Source organism: Falco peregrinus, chromosome 1 (genome assembly GCF_023634155.1).
Source record: "Falco peregrinus isolate bFalPer1 chromosome 1, bFalPer1.pri, whole genome shotgun sequence".
NCBI lineage: Eukaryota > Metazoa > Chordata > Aves > Falconiformes > Falconidae > Falco > Falco peregrinus.
In genome coordinates this window covers 93,650,586-93,677,389 of record NC_073721.1, presented here as the reverse complement: position 1 = coordinate 93,677,389, position 26,804 = coordinate 93,650,586, and the positions used below count along the sequence as shown (strand labels likewise).

The following is a 26,804-nucleotide window of genomic DNA, read 5'->3' as shown; positions in this document are numbered from 1 at the left end:
TCATGCTTGCTCTTTCCTCCCACAGTTAACAAAGCAGCATGCACTCGAGCTTTTTCCAATACTTATATTCCATGTCATTTTAATAATGCAAAGCTGAATAGAGCAAACAACACTTTAAATATTAAAATAATGCAAGAGCATCTGGCATAATTAAATGTCATGACTAAACCTTCTACAGCACATGCAAGCACAAGGTGTTCAGTTACTACTCATGGATCGAAAAATCTCTCTGGCATTACAGACTTCTGTGCATACAAAAGGCTCTGTAATAAACAGAGGAAGACAAATCTTCCTGAATTTTCTTTTGATAGAGCAATTTAATTTACTAGGCAATCACCTTTCCACCCTTCTTCCTAATTGCCTGAGTGTAAAGTTATTGAGAACATTCTTATGCAAAACTTCAGGTATTTTGTGAATAGTTATAAAAATTGACACTTAGGAGAAAATAATTCCACCCATTAAAAAAATATTTTTTATTCAAGATTCTGTCAGGGGCAGACATATAAACAGCTACTTTTAATCCAGAATATTTGATGTGACTTTTTTTTTTCTCCTTTAAAGACCCTTTCCATATATTTCAGGACAATTCCAAGTAAAACTAAAGATAATGATAGAAAAAGCTTTGGACTGAATTAACAGAAACACAAAGGTTTGATAATTCAAAAAATATGTATTTTACATTAGGAAAAGTAAGATTAATGCACTATTAGGACAGAATTAATGCAATTCTGGTCAGCAACTAAAAGACAAAACCACAAATTTATTAGGTAAGCACAGTAACAAAGTGATGACTTGCAAGTAGAAGTATAAGAAAAGGAAGTATTTTGAAAAATTCTACACATACTGTAAGAGCTTATAATGCACTATCCACTAATTCAAGACAGAAGTTGAAACAACTTTCCTCCCTGGTGCTCTGTATTGCAGGAACACTAAAAATTTCACATCAAAATGTAAACTAAACTGTTAGCTCCTAAATATTATACAGCTAAGTCAGGTTTTCTGATTAATTTTCTTCCCCCTACAACTTGGTAGAGAAAGGTAGCCTCTACAGTCCAAATCATATAATGCCCCATATACATTTCTTAGTTTTTCAAAAGCACTGCACCAGAACAAAAGTGCAAAAAGTGGCAAATAAAAACACTGTTCAGAAGTGCATTACAATACACTCTGATGTTGTTGTATCATCCGTTTCAGGTAGTTTACAAAATTATGCATTTTGGAATTAATCAATCTATGCGTGGGGAAAACAAATTACATCTTTGTTTGAAAGATAGACCTGTATTTTTCCTACGTCAAGAGCAAGCTGTCTGTAAGGCAGTGAAGGCTTACATATTTTTTTAAAGTAGCCCCTCTGTATCTCTTCTAAAGGCTTACTCATTAGCACAGACAAGGAAGATAAGCTCCCTCTACAGCTGGTACTGCTGGGTGCCATTCATGAGATGGCACAGTGTACGTGGCAGTGTTTTGCTACTTTCTTAAAGGGGTAGCATCATACATCAATTCTAGGATGAAAACCACAGTGGTAGAGAAAAAGGGAAGCACGATGGAAGGAGTGTAAAACTGATACAAAACATAATTATTTGTAGAAAAGAGAAGCATACCAAAACTAAAATACTGAAGAAAAAAAAAAGGCACCATAATCTTGCATTCACCTTTGACATAATAGCAGTAAAAAACCACTTCAAGACCTTTGGTAATATGATGGATTAATTTCTCATCTTAGTTCTGTATCAGGGAAAATACCATAGTACATTCTACTGTAGTTAAAAGAGTATTTCATGAGCTTTAAATCTCAGTTCTGAGGAAAGGAAGGAAATACCTTCCTTCAAGCAAATTCCAGATCTCTCAGTCATTTGATTTGAGCCCAACTTCTGCATTATGAAGAACTACATTTTAAGTCATGCTGTAATACAAATAGTATTATTCAGTAAGAAAAAAGGCCTCACAAAGATACCAAACCACTCACTGAATCACATACTAACTCAAATTTCAGCTGCCTATTTATGCTGTGTGCAAGACTACCCTAATTTAAATTTCTCAGACAGGTATTAAATATTGTTAGATGTGGCAATATTTGGTATAAGTTTACTAAGAATTTAAAAAATTACTAGCAGTCTCTTGGAGTATTTTTAGTTGTATACCTGACCACATGCACCATACCTATAAAATATATTATTGATTTGTTTCCGGATGTAAGCTCTTAGGCCCAAGAATTTCCCATATATTCTGTGAAGAGTTGTTTTAAGAAAGTCTCTTTCACGAGGATCTTCACTGTCAAAGAGCTCTAAAAGCTGCAAAGAGGGAAAAGATGAGATGTACTTTACTTGAATCTAATGCACAGTAAAAATAATTTAGAGCTTTAAGTTAAAAATTCTGTTTTACCTCACCTGTAATACAAACTTCTGATCAATGTATTTCTTGGCTATATTAGGTTGAAAATCTGGAGATTCTAAAAACCTTAAGAAAAATTCATAAACAAGCTGAAAAAAACACAACAAAAAATAGTATTAGTCTTTTAAACAAGGAACCATTTTATCAGCAGCACATTACCAAAAGTACCAATTAGTTGCTCAGAACTGCACTATGTTTTTATTTATATACCACACAGTAAAAGCTTTGCTCTTGCTCTCTTGACAAAGTACAATAACTTAAGGTTCTTTAAACCACTGAAATTCTGCTGAGCTCCATCACTAGATTTTACTCAAATGACATACAGTAATCTAATATTCATCATGCCCAGAAGTACGAGTTTTGAAAATTCTCTGGTCTCTGTCATGGTACCTGTGAAAGCTAGGGCTGTGCCTGAGTCACCTCAAAGCATTCACAGTGACAAATGGAAGCACATTTAAAATTGCAGCAGTTACACCTGTATTGCAAGGAACAATGAGCCTTTAACTTCTACGAAACCAAATTTTTAAAAGGAGTGTTATCAGTTTGAATTCAATAAATGTATTTAAAATACAGTAGAGATATGTACTTGACTTGAGATAAATACATAACCTAAACAATTTTGAGTCAATGAACAAAGACTTCAGTGTCAAAGTTCTGTTAGACTATGATGTCCTAGCCTTTATTAAATACCTGTAGGTGAGGCCATGCAGCTTCTAAGGTTGGTTCATCTTCCTCTGGATCAAATTCTGCTCCCGTTGGATTGGAAGATGGTGGTAATGTTCGAAACATATTAACTGCAAACTGAAATCACATGTGCCTTTAAGAACTCTGAAACAAGTCCATGATCAAAAAAAGACTTCAAAGATGGTTTTGACTGTGAATTCTTTACATGAACTATTTTAATATTTGCAAAAATACAAGCTATATAACACAGCATTTTAAACCATGTGGTACATCCATTCCTCTTTAAAGATTTCTAACTTGGAGAACACTTTTCCATGCAGTACTCTTTAAAGCACAAACCTACCGTCAGGACATGTTCTATGAGGATATTGGTCCAATGTCTTTACACATACATTTTAAAAGCCCAAGCAAATGTATATGAAATGTTTACACAAACATTTTTTATATATACACTTTACAAGGCCCTGCAACAACCTGCAAAAGTGGAAATCAGAAGCAGAGATGTAAAACAAAGATTACCCACAGCTGTTCTTCTCTGTAAAATGTTACAGTTTCATTTCACACCATGGGTATACACACACAGAAACGCTTCAAAAACAGATTCCTCCCCTGCTGCCCTCAGTGGTGTTTCTCTTAAACCATGTCCATCTACCTGACTTCACAGGAGCACTGAAGGGGGGAGAAGTGCACATCCTAATGTTTTAATCTTTCACTTCACCTGAATTCGCAACTCCCTGAAGATTGTTTAGCATCCTCACAAAAGTGGAGCAGACTACAAAGATTAATTGCTTTTCAAGTTGTTGCTATATAGACAGATAAGTTATTTTTGCGTTTCCAAGTGCTTATCGAGATGCACATTCATACTATGTATGAACCAAAGACTACTCTTCACAAACCCCTTTAATGTGAGGAGAGTTTCGAAGTCCCTAACAAAGAAAAAAAACATTACTTGTGCCAGGGACAGAAACCTTTTGTATGAGGTCCTGTTCTAGGCAAAACCGCCTCATCACGAAATGCATGCAGCTTTTTTTTTTTAAAAAAATAAAATCAGAAATAATGACATTTATATCAATTTACACAACGAATATAATCACAAATGCAAAGTAAAAAGTTGGCCAAAAAAGACAACCTTAATGATTTTTGGGATAAATTTAGCACACATTCTCAAGAGTAATCTTACCTAAAATGGTGCAAAGATCTAAAAAGTATGCAGTATCCTAAATTTTCCACCTGTTATGACAGCTAGCAAATCCAGCTGGCTTTTTATGTAAGAAAGGAACAGCAGCTAGTGATTCAAACTGTTGTTCTCAAACCCTGAGGAGTTAACGATCAAAACTTTACAGAGCAAGTTGGAGGGATGTTTCTGTGCACACCAGTAAGAAAATCTGAGAAAGCCTTTATCTGTATACGCGATACAGCTATGGCTGTCAGTACTGAAGAGAGACTAATTCCTCAATTCCAATTGTAATCTTGAGTATTACATAAACAGACATTGGTAGGAGACAACCAAATTGCTAAGTAGAAAACCATAATCTATTTAGCCACGTAAGTGCACCCAATAGAGACTTTCTTGTTCTGTTTTGTTGCTTACTCATTATCAAACCAGTACCAAGCAGCTTTAACTTATTTTTGTACAGAATAAAACCAAAACCAAACAAAAAGAATCAATTCAAATTAGTATATGGTCCCAAACTGCCTCCACTACTTCAAAATGATCCTTTGAGATAAATGCCTCGGTCTCTCAGCATCTTGAACGCATTGCAAAAATGACGAGAAGACTGCCAAAATAAAACCACAGCAGTGTACTGTCCTAACCCTTCATAACGACCGTGAGTATATTAGGCTTCAAAAAGGAATTTTCTTTGAGTCTATTCCCTCCTAGAATACTAAAGTAAATTCTGCTTTCAAATACACATACTATATTGTGCTTTATAAGAATACTAAGCTATCTTAAAGTAAATTTTGGTAAATGTTTGCTCACAATGAGAATGATGCTCACGCTGAATGGAGAGCTACATCCTGAACAAAACTGACTTATCAAATCAGCTGCAGCTGCCTGCATGCAACTTCAGTGTAAGAAATACATACATTCATTCCATCCTAAATATGTACCACAAGTACCAAGAGTTAATGTATACACTGTTATTGACGCTTTATTGCTGTAACAGATTGGAGGCATCTTTTTGCAAGTATTTAGGGGAAAAAAATTAGAATACATTTCCTAAGTCTGGCAAAGTAAGAGACTACAGGGCAGAGCAGCTGATTTGCCAAGAAAAAGAAAATTCTTTGCAAAAGGCTACACCACTAGGAGCAGGAGAAACATTTATAGAGCCTTTTTAAGAAAGCCAATACTTGGCTCAACAAACATGCCAGTACAGGGCATCTCCAGGACCAGCTAGGTAAAAAAAGAAAAGAAAAAAAGATTACTCCACCAGAACCTGCACTGAACTGAATGTCCTATTTGAGGATGCAAAAGAACATTTTACTTATTTCAACAGCTGGAAATTCCTACTTTCAACAAGTGTACAATAAACCCTATAAGTTTGCATTTACTTATACTGTAGCTATTCAGAATGCAAGGTCTACTCCAATATCACATTTAAAATCTATTCTTTATGCCACAATTTCAGTCTTTATTGTGTTCAAATTCCATCACGTGCCATACATATTTTTATTCTTTTCTCATGTTTTACTGAGGCTTTTTTTCACCTGTTTAGTTCATTTGGGTTTGGGATTTTTTTTTGGTTGGTTTTGGTTTTGTATGGTTTATTTTTTTAATAGCATCAAAGCTTTCTTGTTGATCACATGAAGATTACTCAAAAGCTCTGAAAGATTGTCTTGGTTTAAAGCTACTTTGTGGAGGAATGCATTCTACCATCTTTGGTGGGATTCTGGGAAAAGCAACACAATGCCATGTTCCCCTCTTCACATACTGATGTTTTCTCATTAACACCTCCATTCACAATTTAAAATACTGCTGTGAATTACCTATTAACTGGCAAGGCTAAGCAGCATATGTATGTGCGGTCCTGCCATCTCACATCTGACAGATGGCAGAGCGGACAGTGGGAGGCAGTATCAAACTGCATCAGACAAAACTGCAAGACTTACATCATATTCCCATGAAGGAAAAGTCATCCTGATGCTCTATTTTTCTTTATAATACTCCTTCATTTCAGCAACTGAGACGTAGGACTGATCCAGACCAAGACTGGCATATCAGAGTAATCACTATTTCAGAGAATTAGAAGTAAAGCTGAGATATCTTTATGTTCCCCTTTTTAAAAGCACTGACATGGAGCTACTAACCACCTCCAACCTTTGTTTACAAAAATACTGTGAAAATTTACAATGATCAGTCGTCTTCCAAGAAAAGAAACCCAGGAAGACTAGGCTTAAGCTAGAGTTGTTAAGCAAATGGAAGAACAATCAACTTTTTATAAGTGAAAAAGTCTCAGGGTCTCACTACAAAGAAGAAAAGCCAGGTCATGTAAGGCGTTAGGTACAATGTTTTACAATTTTTATTTTGAGAATATTAGATGGAAAGAGTTAAACCCCAAAATCAGAATAACTTGTTCCAACTAGCAATGGAACCAATGAAACCTGATTTGATCTGTTTTCTGTTTCATATCCTTGACCAACATAAAAACCTGCTCAAATCAAGCTTCTCTTTCAGTGAAGGCACGAACTTTACACTCTCAAGTCACCGAGATTCAGGAAAATTTACAATGAATTAATACCAGTGAGACCTTCGCCCTTCTGCCCAATGGCTAATCTTTTTCCTAACTTCTCAGTCTTCTGACCAAACAGACAAAACAATCTGCAAAGCCTAATTTCCTCTAAGGCCCATTTCCCACAGAAGTACTAAATAAACACAGCGTAACTTACACACCTCCGCTCAGCTCTTCCTGCCCCGCAACAAAACCCAAGTCCCCCTCAATTTATGAAATTTGAGCCTTTACGAGAACTGGGCTAGTGTGCCGAAATTCTCCCTCTGCTATCAGCACTAACAATAGGTGACTCCAAAGGACATAACTTAGGAGGATGGGGAAAAAAGGGAAGTCAATCAACCTGCATTTTTATTGCTTCACAGGTGTGTTTGCTGTATAGTTTTGCACCCCATTTTTCTAGCGGCCCATTTTGTATAACACCGGAGAACACTTTCAAGCAAGTAAGCATCAGAGATACCATTACACATTTTCTCCTCCCTTCTGGTGAGCAGCCTGAGTGAAGTAAGAACAGCTCTGAGTGACAGGCTATATAATCCAGAAGTCTGTGCCTTCAATATTCATGTGAATAAAGCCATCTTAATAGCTAAATAAAGCCACAAGTACTACACTTCTATTCACAGTAACGTTCTCTTACTCTAGGCCAAAGATCAGACTTAAACAACAAAGAAAAAATCCACATCTGCAAACCCCACAAAAAAAATATTCAACCTCCAATGGGTATAACTGAGGATGTAATTTAATTTTCATAATGCATGAAAAGTTGCAGTGAAAACTGCTTCAGTTGCTGAATAGAATCAGAACTGTTCCTATAAATTATCAATTTTTAAAACTAGTATTAGCCTATGCTCTTCACAAAAATGTTAAGTTACCATTCACAAGTACTTCATCATCACCACCACCACTAAGGAAATTATTCTGGGAGCTACAGAAATAACCAAGCCATATTTATACATGCTTTTGATCTCCTCCTTTCTCAGAACACTACAACCCTGGACCTCCACATCCAGTACTGCCCTAGCCTACTCAGTCCCCCCCAACACCCTCTGGCTGGCTAGCTGGGGAAGTGAGTATCTGCATTAATGTTCACTTTCACAGTCCCTCTTAAAAGAGACACAATCCAGATATTGCCCATCCTTCCCTGAGGTAGAAAGCAGCATTAATCTGGGTCTGTATTCTACATAGCTAGCGATTCTCACAAAGTTCTACAAAACAAACATCCTAACTGTCTGTGCTTCTGACAAACTAGTGCACAACAGAACATTCTCACAAATCTGTTTTCATCAAAAGCCAAGTTTAAAAAAAAAAAAATGCATGTATTGTATTCTAAATAAGAATCTAACAGATTTTAACAAAAAAACCCTAAATTTATCATTTACAAGATCTGCTCAGATATCTGACTACACATCATAGTTTTGAGAAGAGGCAAACTCCTGCTCTAAAGCTAATCAATACAACCTTACTATACTGTACCTGAGAAATGGAACTTGTTATTCAAGTGTTTAATAACAACATTTCCTTTCCCACCACATCTTTGCTTAGAAATGTAAAAAGAACTTGAAGAACATGTCAGTTGGCTCTTTGAAGAAGAAAGGGAAGAAACTCTTGCATCCATTCTGGAGAACAATATTAAATCCATTTTAGAAATTTAATTTCTCTCCTATCTTTTGAAAATGACACTTATGCTTAACATTAAATAATTGAACTAAGCCACTACATGAATATATAGCTTAAAGACAAGACCTTACTATATATTAGCCCAGGACCCTTGAAGCAAAACAGAGAAGAGTGAAGGTAGGGTGGATGGACAAGACAGAAGCACTGAAATTATAAAGAATAAAGAAGAACAAGGCAGTAAAGTAGATGCTTCTCTTGTCAGAGAGACAATTTATTATTATTAAAGACATAACTTCTGAAATTCATTCCCCTAAATAATATGGTAACAAACTGAAACAAAAATTAGAGAAACATACACACACACAGATATGCATGTATATACATATATACTCATAAATAAATAACCTTCAAATTAAGATGAACAGAATGGCACCATAAAGTCCTAATTCCTATGCCAACTACCAACTCCACAAGCTTTCCAGTCCAAGAACCACTCTCAAATCTGAATATTTCTTGATCACTCTCATAGTTTTACTGAAATCACTATTCCTTATTAATATAATTCAGTGGTAGTAGCAGCACACAACATGTGAACGTCTCTTGGAAAAAACTTAAACTACCAAGGCATTAGATTTATCTTCCTTAAAATCCACACAATCAACTCAAATCTACTGCTAGAACTTAGCAGAAATACACCTCAAACTACACATACATGCCTGCATGAAAGAAGCTGAAAATACTACTGCAGGAGAAATACAGTAGTTTCAGAAGTGAAGACCAAAAGAAAATTGTTCTATAAAAGCAGCCTAAAAAAGGTGCTAACTGAATTTAACCTCAAAATACTAGTCCAGGTGCTTTTACTGACACTGTCTATTGCAGTGCTGTGCAAGTCCCGTGCAAGGAAACTGTGTGCTCTTTCGAAACTTGCACATAAAAAGCACTTCAAACTCACTGAAAGAATTATCAAACAGATGCTCTGTGCTCCCGGCAACACTGGCCATTAATATAGCAGCCAAATTCTGCACCAAGATTTATTAAACTGACTGAAGTGCAGACTTTATCACCACCAGTTGCATCTGAAAGCAAAGAAAATATATATTCACTTCAGCCAAATGTATTCTGGCCATAACTGTTTGATGAAGGAAGATAACACAGGCACATAATGCAAAAATTATGAAATTATGGGCAATTAAGCCTTCTTACATGGAGCAAACAATAATGTCTGACATAGATGTTCAAGAAATCACCATGAACTCCATTTTGCCTAAATAACATCTCAGCAAGCTTATTCTCTTTTATAAGCTCCCTTTCATCACTGTCAAGTATCCCAAAACAAAGTAATCAATTAGCAAAACACAGACATAAATAAACTCTCAAGACATGGGAAAAGCCATGATCCCACATCTCCTCATTAACCACCCTCAATGCTTCGCGTACATCTTTGACTTCTAGAGTTATATGTAATCCTCATATGCTCAGAAGTTCTCATGAAAGTAACTTCTGTATCAGTAAACACTTATGGCTGATTTAGGTAACAAGCAGTCATCAGAATAAGCAACATCTTTCATACCGTAAATCCTTAAAATCTTTGAAGAAGCTTCAAAGTCTCTGATTGCGGACCTCAAAAATCTGACTAAAGTCATGTTTCTGTTAGAGATGCACTGTTTTGTCATCCTCCTGAAAATTCACCCCAAGCTAAAAAATCTCAGGAAAAACCATTGTGTCACACATGGTCAAGAGTTTATTATAAACTTATGTCGCAGTTTGACCCCAGATGGCAACCAAGCACCACACAGCCGCTCACTCCCTCCCCTCCCTGTCACCTGCAGCGGGATGGGGAGGAGAATTGGGGAAAAAGGTAGAACTCAAGGGATGAGATAAAAACAATTTAATAACTGAAATAAAATAAAAAATAACAATAATAATAATAATAATAAAAAGGAGAGAAAGGGAGATAGGAATAAAACCCAAAGGAAAAAAAAAACCAACAAGTGATGCACAATACAACTGCTCACCCCCTGCTGACCGACCCCCAGCCAGTCCCCGAGCAGTGATCGGCAGGCCCCGGCCAGCTCCCCCAGTTTAGATACCAAGCATGACATCCGATGGTATGGAACATCCCTTTGGCTAGTTTGGGTCAGCTGTCCTGGCTGTGCTCCTCCCCAGTTTCTTGTGTACCTGATCACCAGCATGGCATGGGAAACTTGAGAAGTCCTGATTTAAAGCTAAACCAACTGGAACATCAGTGTGTTATCAACATTATTCTCAAACTAAATACAAAACACAGCCTTGTACCAGCTACTAAGAAGAAAGTTATCTCTATCCCAGCCGAAACCAGGACAGATTAGTAGTCGGAGAATTTCAAAAGGTGCTTTCTGTTCTCAGTGTGTCGCAGACAACAGCTACAGACCCCAACCCAAATGCTACCTTCCAGGCAACTGACTGGTGTCTAGTTACCACAAGAGCTGAAAGACTCTCCTGTACTTTCATGGCCTCCTCCTCTGGAGTGGACTTAAGCATGACAGAAAAATAAAGTAGGTCTAGCCAGCTAGGATCTGGATAGCGAGAAGGGGAGGAAATGCAGTTCTGAACAGTTCGTATAACTTGTTCCAGCAGAACCATCACCTGCCATCCTGCGTACCAGATAGTCTGAGTCTCATTTTCATCTCTGAATACAGAATATAATAAATTGCTGGTACTGAACAGGATTATACAAGATTAAGTGTCAAGCTTGCACAGATGATCCTTAATTCTAATCTTCTACATTTTTTTCAAATGTTCCGTTTTGCCATCTACATAGTTTCCTTAACAGCCAGATGCATCTAACTTTCCTCCCTACTTTTATAAACACCTATCCCAAAAAATATTTGTGGGGGAAAAAAAGCAGTCCTTTTTTTTTAATACAAGATTTCATTTTCATCAACTTAAACCACAATTTACTTCTGCTTCATATATGTGCGTAGTTTCTTTCTTACAAAGGAAACAACACTGGCAATGGGATTTAAAAGCACTGTTATATTACCATTTTGCAGATGTGCAAACGTAGTTGATCTTTTATTGAAGATTTCAGTAAGATTTCTGAAGATAAACTGATACAGCTGAAGAAGCAACTGGGAATTAAAAAAATACATCCAAATAGTTCTCATTTTTAGGTCACTTACCATATGTACTACTTCAGGGTAAATAGGCTCTGTAATCACATTGCGATTGTGTGTGATATATTCTACCATTTCACTTAAAGCTGCGCGTTTTACTTCCTTCCACTTTAGGTCACTTAGTGGATCAGAAACAAAGTCAAAAAGTACACAACATTGTCGTAACTTCTGGATAAAAAGTTTTTCTTGATCAGCAGGAGGAACATCTGAAAAGTGAAAATAATTGGTTATAAGTTACATTGTAGCGGACTTTACTCTTCTCCACATTTTTACTTCCAGGGACACAGGCACAGCAGTGTTTCAGACTACAAGCAAACTTTCTGTATCTTCAAACTTTCAGGAATAAAATGGTCCAGAGTATGAACCCCTGTTAAATACACTGTACATAACAGGATGATTTAACACCATTACAACAGTGATGCATACCTGCTGTTGCCTGAAATAGATACTTGAAAAAATGTCTCAAGGAATTCCCCAAACAGCTCAGTTTATGTAAATAATATTATACCACATTTGCAGAAATACTCCGTTTTTAATATTAGAGATAAATGGGTGGATGTTCAGTTTCAGCATTAGATTTAAGCCACAGTGACTTTTTAAATCTTTGAGCTGCCACCTCACAAAGTCCTTCCATTCTTATATCAAGCGCCTCCTACAACACAACGCAACAGGTTGCAGTAAGCACATCTAGGCACAGAAAAAGTACACAAGATTTTTTTTCAGACTTCATCGACACAAGAAATATTTAAAGAAACTGAAGACTATGCACTTAATATCTTCACCTATTTAGTCAATTTGTAACACTATTTTGAATGCTTGTTTCATGTGTACAAGAATTAGACTTGCATTATCAATTTATTTAAGCACTTGCAGAAGCCTGTTCGGTTAGCTGTGGCCAGCACTTCAAAATTAAACAGCACTGGGCTTCTAGAAAAGATCATGCTTATTCACCAAGATAGGTATGAAAAAAAATTTACTTTAATACAAATGAAGCAAATACTTGGTTTGATATTTACTCATTGTTGAATCATCACTCAAATGTAGCTGTTAAGAAACTATTTTGATTTCTCTCCTCAGTGGTATCTACCAAAAATATTTCACAGACTTCAGATATCCTGAGACCAGACTCCCTCATCTTCACTAAGAATTGTGAAAAAAAGAGAGAGAGAGAGAGAGAGAATAATATTTGTACTCTTTCGGTAACACTCTGTAATTCACGGCCTGTATCATTGTTATATAGGCACTTAACGTTTTGAGACAAAGGCTGCCTCGCCTCACATGGTCTCCGTGCAGTGGTATTTTTATTGTTTGACAAGGACACCTAGGGTTATAAACGAAAAAGTCTTTACCTCCCAGTTTTCCTGCGCTTTACACCTTAATCCTCCCTACTGATCCTCTGTAATTATTTAGCACTTTTATGTAAAGCAAAATTAACACTGCACAGTTGAAACTTCATACACAGAATCAGTAAGCCAGCATTACTTTTGCCATCAGTATTTTTCAAAATAATGAACCTTCAAAAAATTATAAATATACTCACATCAACATAAACCCAATTATAATTTGAAACTAAAGTAAGCCTAAATCACCAAGTCCAAATATAGAGGCAGAAGTTTAACTTCACATTACAGTTAAGAAAGACTAACACTAGACTGCTGTTTATAAACAGTCATATGTTGACAAATTAAAATACCTCCTATGGCTAACATTTCAACAGTTACACCTTTTTAATTCTACAAAGCTTTAGCCTCAATGTCACAAAATTCCACATGTGCTTTGTTTTTTGCTTTAGTAACCCCATGAGCAGTTAAGATGACTAATGTATGTGAAATTACAGATCATTATACAACACAGCAAGAACTTGCAGGATCAGGACTTTAACTTTCTATACTTAGGAAATACGAAAGTAACTGCCCAGAGGTAAAGAAAGCAGTACCATATTTTGGCAGCAAAAATGCGCATCCAATTAAAATAGCCATGGATTACAGCACTAAGCTTAAGACAAGAAATGTGGACACACCACAGAAAGTCTATGTTAATTTACATTAATTAACACCATAACACATTTTATATTTCTGCATAATGACTTTTTTTACAATAGGTATGAACTGCTAGGATATTAATAGCATGTTAAAAAAGAATAAGGCTAGACTGCATTTGTAAATAGTTCCGCAGTTTACTCCCACTTATTCCAGTTGATGACTTCTCTTTTTCCTCAGAGTATCATAAAATGCTAACATTTTCTTAAACACAAGCAGCAAGTGCCACCATCAAAGTATTTCAGGTGGTACTACTGAATACAAGCATACACAGCCTAACATATGCATGTACAATCTCAAAACTGAATCACTAACAAATATCTGCAATCCAGTTGATTAGTTAAATACAGTAAGTTTTTCTCCTTTAAGTGCTTGACAAACTTCTCCTTGAGATAACAAAAGCTGCAGTAGCTCCTCCCTCCCCAAGATAAGTTGTTTTCAAAAGTACTTTTGTTATAATAAACCTAGAGGACATATTTGGTTAAAAAATAAAGAAAATAGCAGCAGTTTTAAGTTACGTACATTGAATTGCTTTAAAGGTTAATCCCAGAAAAAAATCCTGTAAAATAATAGCTCTGAAGAACATACAGAATAACAATGTAGCATACATGAAAAAACCCATAACTAGTTACAGACTTCAGTGTCACCAAGACACCTAGGATAGTGAAGACTTTGAAAACTAGAAAGAAGGTGCTCAGACATGTGTCCCTAAACAGAACAACAACCTTCTGGCAAAGAAACCAAAATAACTCGCTCAGTGTGGTAAATAAATTGAAGGTACTTTAAGCTGCACAGATTTTTTATCTGAACTGCATACTTTTGTCTATTTGGATTAAAAACTATAGCAATGAATAATTTCTTCCGGAAAAATAATATTTAACCCAGTAGTTTGTATACTGAAAGCCAGCCAAATCTATCACCTGAATGTAAAAAGTCTCAGATGTACGTAGTGGTTGGAGTGATAACTTTTCCCAATTAACTGTAAAAACAAAAGTGGTTCAACCTCAAGTGTAACAACACAATTTCACTTAGGGATACCGTGCTATGAAGGTATACTCCACAAAATCCAAAGCCTAAATAGAAACTATAATCGTACAGGTAATGGACAAACAATTACAGCGATTTGCAGTACATTAACCTGAAAGGAGAGGAAGCATTAAACCTGTAATCACTACTAATCTCGGAAGTTAAAGACTGACAACTAAGAGGGTCAAGAAACACCCTCAACAAGGCAAGCCACCTCCCTCACCATTTATTCTCAAGTGGCTTAACTATTTTAAGTACCTCAGTCATCCTTGTTATTCTAGCAGAGATGCTCTTTATACAGACTGAGAACCTCACTATTTCTAAGGAACTTCGTGTTTTCTCTGTTTGGCTTTTTTCTCCCCTTTAGGAGTGTTCATCAACAGCTTTCAAGTGTTCGGACCTCAAAAAAAAAAAGTACCTCTTGTGGTACTTGTCTGGAGTACTTGCCATCAAATCAAGATCATCCCTACTTTTAAGGTTTGAAAGGATGATTTCAGTATGACAGAAGGTGGCTAAGAAGCTGACTTGAGTAGACTGTAACTTTTGTGCCGGGAACACATGCACACCTGCAGAGTAACTCCAAGATGCCCCAAGAAGTCACACTGATCTTCAGCCACATGCCAAGGACCGTCTGGTTACGTTCTTTTAGTTAACTGCATGGCAACTGCATCACCTTCCGCTTCAATGAAGCGATAATCCCTTACTTCCAAATTGCTGAAGTTAACTGGCATATCTGAAGAGAGTGCCGTTAGGTAAAAGTTTCCATCATTGAGCAGCTCCGGTGCTCCATTCCCCAGTGACCATGGGAAGGCCACGGTTATTCAGAAGCTACTCCTTACAATTATTCACAAACTGACAGTCAGAGCTGTCATCGAGCAATTTATTTATTTTTTTTTAAACCAAACCAAGCAACCTCTCCGATCATATCAAAACACAAAACCCATGCACCACCCCACCACACACCCCTATTTGCTAGCCACTATTTACATCATTTTCACAGAATCTGTTCCTAAGATTATAATAGTGCTACTTTTTAAGATTCTTTATTCAGTCCAAACACTTATCCCTACCAGTAGCCATACTTCAAACGAGTACTATTTCTGGTCTTCTACTGGAACAGGAGCACAGTTTTTCAGAATCACAGAGAATTTCAGTCTTACATTTGGATTGAATGTCCAGCTATTTCTGACACAGATTTACACAAACATTGTTTTATGCCTAATTCTGCATTATTTATCCTACTGTCCTTTTTGTAAGATAGAAAAATACACTAGAAAAAGTATCAAAAGAAATGAGGTACCATGAGAACAAGGTAAGCCTCTGGGCCTGAGGGATTAGCTTTTCGTCTTGTTCAGTTTTTTTCCTTCCAATCCCAGTATAACTGTTAGATCAACTTAAGTGAACGGCCTACAGAGATGCAAGCTTTACCCCTTCTATTTTAACAGTACCGATACAGAAGTAGCTATTAATTTTAAAATCTTCATCATCATCTTTGACTGTGGCCTTACCACATAAGCTTGCTGATGAGTATGGGGTATGTTTCTTTCCACTGTATAATTTATACCATCTGTGCTTTTACTCCTAAATTAACTATATGAGTATCTCACACTGTCAAAGGCAGCACTTTCAGTCCATATCTCAGTTTGAAACAACCGGGGAAAGACCAGGTACTCAGCTACCAGCTGCCTCAGCAGAACACAGATGGTTAGTTGTAAAAGCTAAAGTTTTTTCAACTTTGTATGAAAACGAGCTCCTTGGAAGCTTCAGGTTTGTCCTCAGCTGTTCTTACTGCAAGTTAAAGGTAAATGACTCACTGCAAATGAACAGTCTGCAGTGGCAACTGCCCTCCCTCCATCCTTGCTTGCTTCTCAGCCAGGATGTGGCTTCATTCTGCACCCAGGAGCTACAAACAGACTACAGCACGCTGAGCAACCACCGTATTTTTGTTAAGGTACAGCATAGCTAACGAATTAAAACATAGCTATATTCTAACAAATCAAGATTTTTCCCGTCTTCATATTAAAACAAATCTTGCCTGGTTTAAGATGATGAGAAGTAGAAAAAGTAAAAATAAACTAGAGAACACTGAAGTTCAGTTTTTAAGTGCCTAAACATACACTCAATACGGTATGATACATGTATATTTTTGCCTTGTAGGACTGTAGAGAACTTGCTGTTCTCCAGATAACATTTTTTATGTTCCTTCAAATCTAAAAGTTAGATTTTTAGTTTTGTAGTGTAATTGGTCACCACTGGGCATTGATGATTGATCCATCCCCCATCTTTTCTACAGAAGCTCATTTTTCTATGACAACAATGTAATTCAATAGTTGCTGAATGGAGGACAAAAGGCAAGGCAGGGTAAGTAGGTGACCCAAAGATGTCACACAAAACAGCTGTTTTCTAGTAGACTGGAACTGAAACAGAGCTTGAAGTGTAAAGTTTTTAGGTCCTGTTCTGACAGGAAGAAGTTGATATAATTTCTACCACAAAACGCGATTTGTGGTCAGTAGAACTCATTACATCACATCATTTTGAAAACAGAAAACAAGAAATATGGTTGATAATTTGCAGAAAATACATACAGAAGATAAAATTCATCTCAGTTCTGTGAGCACTTTCTTGCTCATATGTAAAGGCTCAGGGGTTCCAGTTTTGCTCACCTGATAGCTTCCCATTTCACAAGAAAAACAGCTTTTTTCTTTAAAACTACCAGATACCCATAGCTACCAATGAGACTATGTACACACACCTCAGTAAAAAGTTCCTCTCCTTTTAAACGGGCAGCTAGATTTTTCCATACAGAAAGACACACGGAGGCTTAAGTCAAAGAATACACAGACCACCCCACAAAGGAAAAGCATGTGCAAAACAAATGTCATAGAAAAAAAGACTAACTAAAACCCACGTGCTAAAAGTAACTGCTTCTGTAGGACACGGGTGTAAGAGCAGATGTCCAAGCGTGTACAGCAATTTCTGCTTGCAAGCAGATGATACAGCTTATAAAATGTGTCTGCAGACCTACTGAAGAGCTAGGGTTTTTAATGATAAATAGAAAGGAAAACCAACATTGAACTGTTAACTAGGGTGCTACCCAGAACATACCATCAAGCATATTGTTAACACATTCCATTCTGCTGCTGGCAAAAGCAAGTATTGGTGTATTTCAAATTTGGTGTCCATCAGAGAAGCAAGCAGCATTAGAGCTTTAGTGAAGCTTTGTAATTTGCACTATATACTTGTACTTGAACAATGGGAGTTCAGTATCTTGCAATGCTTTCTTAGACATTTCAGGTGACAGTACCATGGCAGCAGTTTTTCAAAGAATGAGCAGAGTTCAAGATCTTGAGTGAGAGAAATGGAAATTGTCAGACATGAAGGTAGAGGGATTGCAAGGCATGGGGAAAAAGGACATAATCTGTTGAAACATGCATTTACCAGAATTAGCACTTTTTCCAGAACTAGTGATCAAGTCCCTAAAAAGAGGGGGACATAAAACAGTCACAGAAAACTAGAAAGAATATTACAAAATCCCATCTAGCATTTGATAAAATTCCCTTTAAAATATTTACCTTATTTTGAAATTGTTACATTACTATCCTAATCCAAAGCAAGGAATATTTTTCTGGGTTACAGAACTTAATTTTTATTGCATTTCTATTACTTGAGAAACAGAATTTTCACTGATTTTATTGAAATCATGATGATAATAATTAACATTAGATATGCCACTCCCCCAGTTAACAGTATTCTATCCTAATACATGATATTGGAAATAGGGCAGTGTCACAGGGAAAAAAACCACCTTCCAATTCACACATGGAAAAGTTTAATTAAAGCTATTATTTCTAGCAGCAGTTAAAAATAAGCCTGAGGAATAGAAGGAAGTACTATAACTACATACAACATGCAATATTTTATACTGTAACTAGAAACCCTGGGAGTGGGAGTTTGGCTGCAGATACCTCAAAGCAGGCATGATGTTGTTGTATGCATACCGTGGACTAGCAAGTACATAAAACATGCTGCTGTTTATATTGTTTTATTTGGAACATCATTTATCCTGTAGAAGCATTTCTTTGCCAACAGAAGCACTTAAACAAGAAAAATGACCACAGCGACCAAAGCCACAGGAACACTCATGGAAAAACAGAGTGCTTGTATTAGACTCAAGAGAGCATGATATATAAACATTTTAAGTGGCACAGAACAAGAACAAACTTCTGCTCTTTATCTCACTATTGAAGATAAAGGGATGCACATGTAAGCAACATAAAAATAAAAGAATGAGCTCTAGGTTATAAGATCCTTCTCTAATTACCATGTATTATACCTGTAAACACTCCTACAGAGAAGTTCTCAATAGCCTTTTTTTTTTTAAAAAAAAAATACTTAACACATTTCCTGTCCTGTCAGAAACAGGACAGTAAAGATTAGACAGACTTTCAGTCTGAGCTACAACAACAAAGCTCACTATTCCCAATCAACTCTCGATTTGTTAAAAATATTTTATAGCTCCTCTGAACTTCAGAACACACTCGCTATTCCTATCAGCTATTATCATAGTCAAGTTGTCTTGTTCAAGGCCAGTGAGAAGCTGAGCTAAGCATGGTGGCTGTATGTGTAGGGGAAGCTCCCCATCTCAAACAGTACTTGTACAGCAGAATGAAAGTGTGACCCTGTCTGCATCAGCTGCTTTTGTGCAGCACCATGATGCTCAGTAGCAGTCCAGGTATTCAGGAGAGGGGAAAATGAGAATCAGCTGTCATTACAGGCTATATCCACTCCTCTGCTTTCAAGGAACTGAGCTGCTGCCAGGAATACCTTTTGGCTGTTCTTCAGATAACAAAGTTGTTATTGGAAATAAAAGCTGCTTTTCATTTCCCTGCATTTGGAGAAAACTGCACTTTTCCAAACTCCCGCTGTTTCACATTCAGTAATGCACCTAAAAAAACAGGCACCCAAAATATGAGAACTACTTTCCCATACATTGGTAGAAAATAACGATGCTAAAATCACACATGGCACATTTTCTACCTAAAATTCAAAAGCAAGCTGTATTTTTTTCATTTTCAAGTAGTTCAAATTTTTAGACATTCAATTACTACAGTGGTCTTATTTAAAGAAGTCTTATTTCCAGCAAACAAACCCTGGTTACTAGTGAACATTCAACCTTTGCATTTTCAATAAAGCAATAGCACTGATATTGCTTCTACGCTGATCTGCAGTCTGCATAAAGCCCTAAACAAGATAAACAAGTTATTTCACTTATGACAGCTTATATATGAAATCAATCTTAATCATGATACAGAAGGGGGAGAGGGGAGAGGCAGGTAGAAATTAAGTAGAAAGGTACACAATATTAAACATTTTCAGTTTCTACATAAAGAAATCTCTTGCCTAAATTTTCATATGAGCAGCTTTTCATTGGATTATGAGACTTAAAGCAATAATTCTTCCATTTAATGTTAAAATAAGGGCTGTTAGAATCAAACAAGCCATTATCAGACAAATTAAACTGGGGGGGGGGGGGGTGGTGGTGCGGGCAAAATAGACACCATCCCCCAAAAACACAGCTTGAGAGCCTGAAAAATGAGAAGCACATGTTTTGTCAGCCCTGAAGTGAAGGTCAAAACAGGTGCTTCACCACACTAATCCCCTCTGAAAGCTGCAGTCCTTGGGGAACCCAGTGCTGAAGGCTATTGCCAGTGGCAGCTATCTCCTAACTACGAGATTACACGGTGGTTTTGAGGATAGAGAAACTAAGTAATGACATTAAACTGTCAAAGATTTAAGATGGGAGATTTTAAGGACTGACTGGTAATGAAGTAGGAAAAAAAGACTACCGTCATTTTATACTATTTGACATAATTTTTACACACCGAACAACCTGAAGCACCAAAATTACTTCCAATAATATCTTTTCCAGGTAGAGATCTTAAATCTGATGATGGTGAAAGTAGATCAACAGTGAAAAATCTGTGCATTTAATTATCTAATGATTTTTCACAAGTGGACTGACACCACACTGGCACCTAAGCTCCTGCTTTATGAAGAGTTTTACTAGAAGTCAACTATTTTCTTAGAAGCCATATGGAATTTTAAAAAACCTTGAGAACATATTTGTAATAATATTTAAGTAAGGGGGTTTAGACTATATTAAAATGTTTAAAAATAGAAAGTGAAGAGTAAGTGATAACTGTATAAATACTTTAAAGGCAATGTACCATAAAGAGGAAAACAGAAATGCTCATACAGGAAATGACAAGTGAAACAAGCTGAAATGGGCTTAAGCTAATGAAATAAAAATCCCACCTGAAAATTAGGGAGAAAAATGACAGGGAGGATAATCAAATAGACAATGGAAGAAAAAACTGTCTTAACAAGGGAAGAGAGAAACCAAACAAACTACTCTCAGTAGTGCTTTCTGGCATACTAACAGTTAATATGACAGAAAAGCTCATTTTAAAACATGAAGCACTTACTAGAAACCTATGAGAAAAATCCTCAATTTTCTAGCTGTTATAGTGTACTTGAAACCATTCTCATGGCATAACCCCAAACTTATTATACAACATCTTCAATTGCACTTGAAAACTTTAAAATTGTTTTTAAATATATATAACAGCCTCTAAAAAAATTAAGCACTACTGTGGTAAGACCAGACTTCAGTTACATTACAGAACATAATTCAAGTGCATGGTGTAATGCAGAAGATTTCTATTAAGTAAACTGATGAAACTCATGGCCCACTGAATAAACTGCCACTCTGGACGCTTGGTCGAAGTATCAGCTAACCCAGCCTAACCATCTGCTGTAAGCAGAAGTGCCATTTCCTGAAATATACCCAAACTCCACGCACCAGCCTGTAATTTGACTCAGACACTGCTCAGGAATCTATGTAATTTGCCAATCAATGTTACCTGTCACACACCTACAATAAATATAACTCAAGGAACAATCAACTGCCAGAATAACTTGGTTACTTCCCCAGAGCGTATCAGCCTGCTTCCTCATCTCCTCACTCCCTGTACGTACGCTAAACCCTGGGGCTTACTGCTTGCTTTCTAGCGGATGCTTCTGAATGACAGAATAGGTGAATTTAATTATGACATTTTGTATAATTATTAACAGATATCACAAGAATTCATTGAAGAATGCGGGGTCACGTGTTGGCTTAGAACGAGATGACACAATAGATTAGAACGCATGAAGAAAAGCTCCCCCATGGTTTTCTACAGTCAAACTTACACATTTCACACCCTAATGCAACCGAAACCAAAAGCCCAGCCCTCATGCAAGAACTCTGGTTAAGTAAGAAGCACAACTGCATGCACTTTCCAGCTTGCCTGAAGCTAACATGTATTTTTAAATTAACAAAAACTTCCATAACTTTTCCTTGGTGACAACACTGAATCAGCTTACTATATTCTCCACTCTTCAAAATTAGAAATAAGATGGGGAATAGGGTAAGCCTTCTGAAAAGTCTGTTCAAAAGGAACAGCTTTAACAGCATAGGTTAACTGAGCTGAGATGCAAACTAAGGTCCTGAAAAACTGATCAACAATTAAAGTCATCCCAAATCCCCACACAGCATTAAAACTTCCATTATAAGATATGCAAAAGTATCACCAAATACCAACATGACTTTTTTGTGTTTTTTTGAGAGCAATTTCTTAATAAATTTTAAACAGACAGTAAGTCCCATCCCCTGTGGTTTGGGTTTTTTTCTTTGCTTGCTTGTTTTCTGGGGGTGGGGTTGGAGTTGGAGTATTTTTTGTATTCCCTGAAAAACCCTACTTTCCAATGCAGTGCATAGTCATCCTCATTTTTTAGCATAAGCAGTATTTAACTAGTCCCCTGTATGCCTGTGAAATTTACACGCCTGGTGTGATGCCACACAGATAAAAGAAATGGTCAAGCACAACAGCAACAATGTTTCAGAAAGAAGAAACATTTTAGAGCTAGCTCAGTAACTTCCCTTAGCAGCCAATGCTGGCCATGTCAAATGCTGACAACAATTACTTAAAATGCTAACAGCAATGAACAGCAATTCCCTGATACGGAATAAAAATTACCTTTCTAATATATTTGAGTCAAAGCTTTCCTTGCTGAAAGCCAACTATGCCTGTTTCAAAATGTACCAAAATCTGTGCTTTCAACATAATCATATTTCACAAAGATCAAAGATAAAACAGGAATGAAATGCTTAATCACTTCCCATTTAACTCAAAAATCACTCCTGTACAATCCCACATTGTTTTCCTCATATCATATTTGTCTGAAAACATGTACATTTCCTCAAAACAGATGTCTTCAGTCTCTGGTCAAACTAATCTTCAGTCTCACAAATGAATTCTAGTAAGAACTGTACCCATTAACAAGGGTGTCTAACAGAGCCTATTTCTTATCTGCCAGAAAAGCTGACATTCTGCTGAGAATTTGCACCAAATTTCCAGCCCTTTCACACTGCAGAAAGACTGGAGAATTTAGTTATGTAGAATTAGACTGGAACTTCCAACAAATCTGTAAATTTACAGGGCACAAACAAGTTGCTTGGCACTATTAGCTATGAATCTCAGACTGACCCACTACTTCATGTGTCCAGAACCCCTGGACAGGTTTAGACATCTCACTGCCAGCATATTTCCCAAAATATTATTTTATTTACAATTTTATTTTTACACAGAAGAGGTGTAATGAAAGCAATTTATTTTAATTTCCTCCATTTAAAAATAAGCTTTATTATTCTTTATCCCTTAAGCTACATTAATGAATATTGGATTTCCAAGTAAGAGGGAGTGAGAAAAGTTACAGTGAAGTACATGCTCAAAATTTCACTTTATGGAGGATGTGTTTGTTCTGATTCAAAGGTCAGTAAGATCTTAATTTCCTACAGGGACAAGAACAACACAGTTTTTACAGCATGGATATAGCTTTAACAAACAGTCCTCAAAAAACCCCTGTGCATAAATATTTGGCTTTTAAGATACTTTATATAGAAGGTTAGATGTAATGAGAAAAGATATAAAAATATTCTGGGAATAGGTAAGAAGAAAGATTCTAATGTTAAGACTAGTAAATAGTTTGGAAAATATTTTTGAAGGAAAATTTACTACACCCAAAGAACAGACTATATACTTTTTCTGTAAACAATGGGATTTCAGGCTTTGATCAATTTTGTTCAAGTTCCCTCTCCAACATGGCTTGAGTAAACATAGGACACCTTTGAAACATCACTGACATTATTATGCTTTCACTTTGAATACAAAAGCAATATGAGAATTTGGTTCCAGAGGCTGTGTGAAGTCACACAGCTGGTAGCTTTGATCCAAAAATGCAAATTAGAAACCTTCCATAAAACTCCTCAAAAAGTGTTTTCAAATTAGTAGACTGCTACAACTAGAAAAGTCCCAAATGAATAATTTTTTACTTCTTTACATTTCATGTATCACTTTTTCTTTGTGTAACTTCAAGAAAATATTTACTTCACAAAATACAGATCATTACCAGTAGTAAGAACAATTATAGAAGTTGACATAAAACTTCCACGATGGCTAATAATCCAGAGTCAGAACCCACCCCTAATTTTAACTGCATTTTGAAAAAGAAAACTTACATGGCAAGTTATAGTAGAAATGGTACTGCATGATTTGTAGGTGTATTAAGTGGAATTAGTTAAAAGAGGTGCGGATGTGGCTTTAAAATATCATGCACTCAGAGCATCATTTAACTCACTTTAGTCATGAGAGACAAGAATTCGGGCAGAAGCCAAGCACCAGCTCTGCTACGCTGACAAGACTGTACTTTCACTGGTATAGGGTGTTCACCTCCGGCAAAAAGATTAGAACATAAAACCACCTCCATCAGAGGAACATCTCTGTATGTGATGCAAATATTCCCGTATCTATTAAATATTGCTGGTGCTCACTTGATCTGTGTGGTTTACAATGCAGTTTCAGTAGCTAACAGTATTTGACAGCATATGGAGAGAATTAGCTGACTCTACAGAAGTTTCAGTTAATTATTAAAAGCTTTGAAAAGAAATAGAAATTTTCCTCCAAAACAGATATGCTGAATTTTGTTGCTAAAAAATATTTTGAGATTAATCACAAACCAGATGATTTACACCGATATAATTTTGCTTCCTTGAAAGAGCATGCAAATTACACCATAAAGTCAGTAAATGTAACTTAAAAATTCCAGCTGACTACCTTCCTATAATTTCATGGAATTTTCAGCTCAACAGAAAGTCCCCTCCGGAGATATTTTTACAGTCATACCCTTGAGAGATTTCAAGTGCAGTGTGAACACTTAACACCCTAATTGTTTCCAGCAGAAGTTATACATACACTTTTCACATGGGCAAAGGATCTATACAAAAGTAAAAACAACTCAATAAAATGAAGTAAGAGGAATGACAGAACAGAGTAAAAGCAGCAACAAGGTAAAGTACATCCTCCAACATAAAGTGATGCACAGTAAGTGAAGAGTTAATGAACGTGTTACCATGTTAAACGCAGCAGGAGCGACAACTAAGCAACCTACTTCAAATCTGCTCTAAGTATTAGAACACACTCCCCTTGAGTTGCTTCAGTATATACCAGTAAAAAACCATCAGTCTGTGTGTGTAGCTATGTACTGTGGCTATGCCTGGATGCCCTTCCAAAAAATCTAGCAAAACTATACAACAGCCAATACAATAACACACCTGTACCAGTATCAATCATCTGAATTGTCAGAGGACTATCTAATACTAATTGATGAAACTCTTCAGTAAAGACTTCATAATCCTATAGATATGAGGGGCCTAGGTTCATTAAGAATAGAACTGCTACTTGTTCTTGAGGAAGATGGTCCTGTTTCTCCTTTTTGAGGCAATACTTGGGAGGAACAGTGGGTGACTTTCAAAGCTAATGATCCGGTGTACAACTGGTTAAGTGATATTCATGAGCATCAGTGACCGAGAACTTGCTATGAGGATACAGGAAACTTTTGGCAAGATTGATAACTATGAGCTCCAGGAGTCAGGTTGAGTACCAACAGTGTCTGAGTAGCTTCGTAGAAGGCACAGGTATCAGCCCAAACATGCAGCGGGTTCTCACCTCTTCAGATTATCAAATTATAATTGGCTCATATGGGAGAAAAGGGAAGAACAAGCATTTTTATCTCCTTTAAATCTCTAGCTGAGGTTTATCCATTTGATCCAAAGCCAACAACAACTACGACCCACAAGCAGGACAGATGATATGTGCTGGCCATGGGAAATCCCATTTATTGGATTAGCAGGGGTAAAAAAAACGTTGGAAGGTCTTTTGCACTGGAATATTTCCACAAAAGTAAAAACAAACATGTAATTTTACAAGTTACTGTAATTTTTTTAATTTAAATTCACTGAAAAAGAACTAGCACAATTTATCTCTGTCATGGAAGCACCTCTGAAGAAAATGATTAAGAGGTGTATTCCATACAACTTTCTTCCTAGGAAGATTTTACTCACTTCTCACAACAGAGTCTCTATACCTTAAATGTTTACTGAATGTAAATATATTAAAGGAAATTAATATTTAAATAAACATACATGCTCAGACCAGTTAAGGTCATAATCCTTCAAAATACCCACTTACGTGTAAAATGCAAGAGGTGTGTGAAGGTGAAAATTATCATTACACAGAAAACAGAAGGATGACTAATTTCCTACTGCAGTACACACTGACAGCAAAAACACAGTAACATGAAAGGTGACTTTGAGATTTTTAAGTATGCTTTCATAATCAGTATAGGCCAGCTTCAGATGACAAAAAACATTAATACCCCCAAAAAGGCAAACTGAGCACGTGTAAGGGATATTATGCTTTATATTTATCAGGTTCTTGGAAAGTATTAGAAAGTTGAAAAATGGCAATTATCTCTGGATTCTTGACTTTTAACATTATGTCTTTATAATGCAGGAAGATTACCAGAAACATGTTGTAAGGCTCTGTGGTAGAAATTATACCATTGAACAATTTATGTTATAAACACCACAGAAAAGGAACAGTAAGGTTTGTTAATGCTGTATTCATTGTCTGTTTAAAGCTTGTTAAAATATGATACTGAGCAAATAAATTCAACATATTAGATTTTTTACAAAAGCTCGTAAACGTCAAGAAATGTGGGTGAAA

At 36.4% G+C, this 26,804-nt stretch overlaps 1 protein-coding gene across 4 annotated transcripts in view; it reads right to left on the bottom strand.

The window, feature by feature from the left end:
* Positions 1-26,804, bottom strand: part of PPP2R5C (protein phosphatase 2 regulatory subunit B'gamma) — an 88,976-nt gene that overhangs the window by 21,929 nt on the left and 40,243 nt on the right. For all 4 annotated transcript variants that reach the window (XM_055796397.1, XM_027794714.2, XM_055796411.1 and 1 more), the window contains 4 exons: positions 11,582-11,781; positions 3,082-3,192; positions 2,388-2,480; positions 2,161-2,291 (listed from right to left, as the gene is read on the bottom strand). In XM_055796397.1, the coding sequence (XP_055652372.1) occupies positions 2,161-2,291; positions 2,388-2,480; positions 3,082-3,192; positions 11,582-11,781 (535 nt within the window). The remainder of the gene's footprint in view (positions 1-2,160; positions 2,292-2,387; positions 2,481-3,081; positions 3,193-11,581; positions 11,782-26,804) is intronic.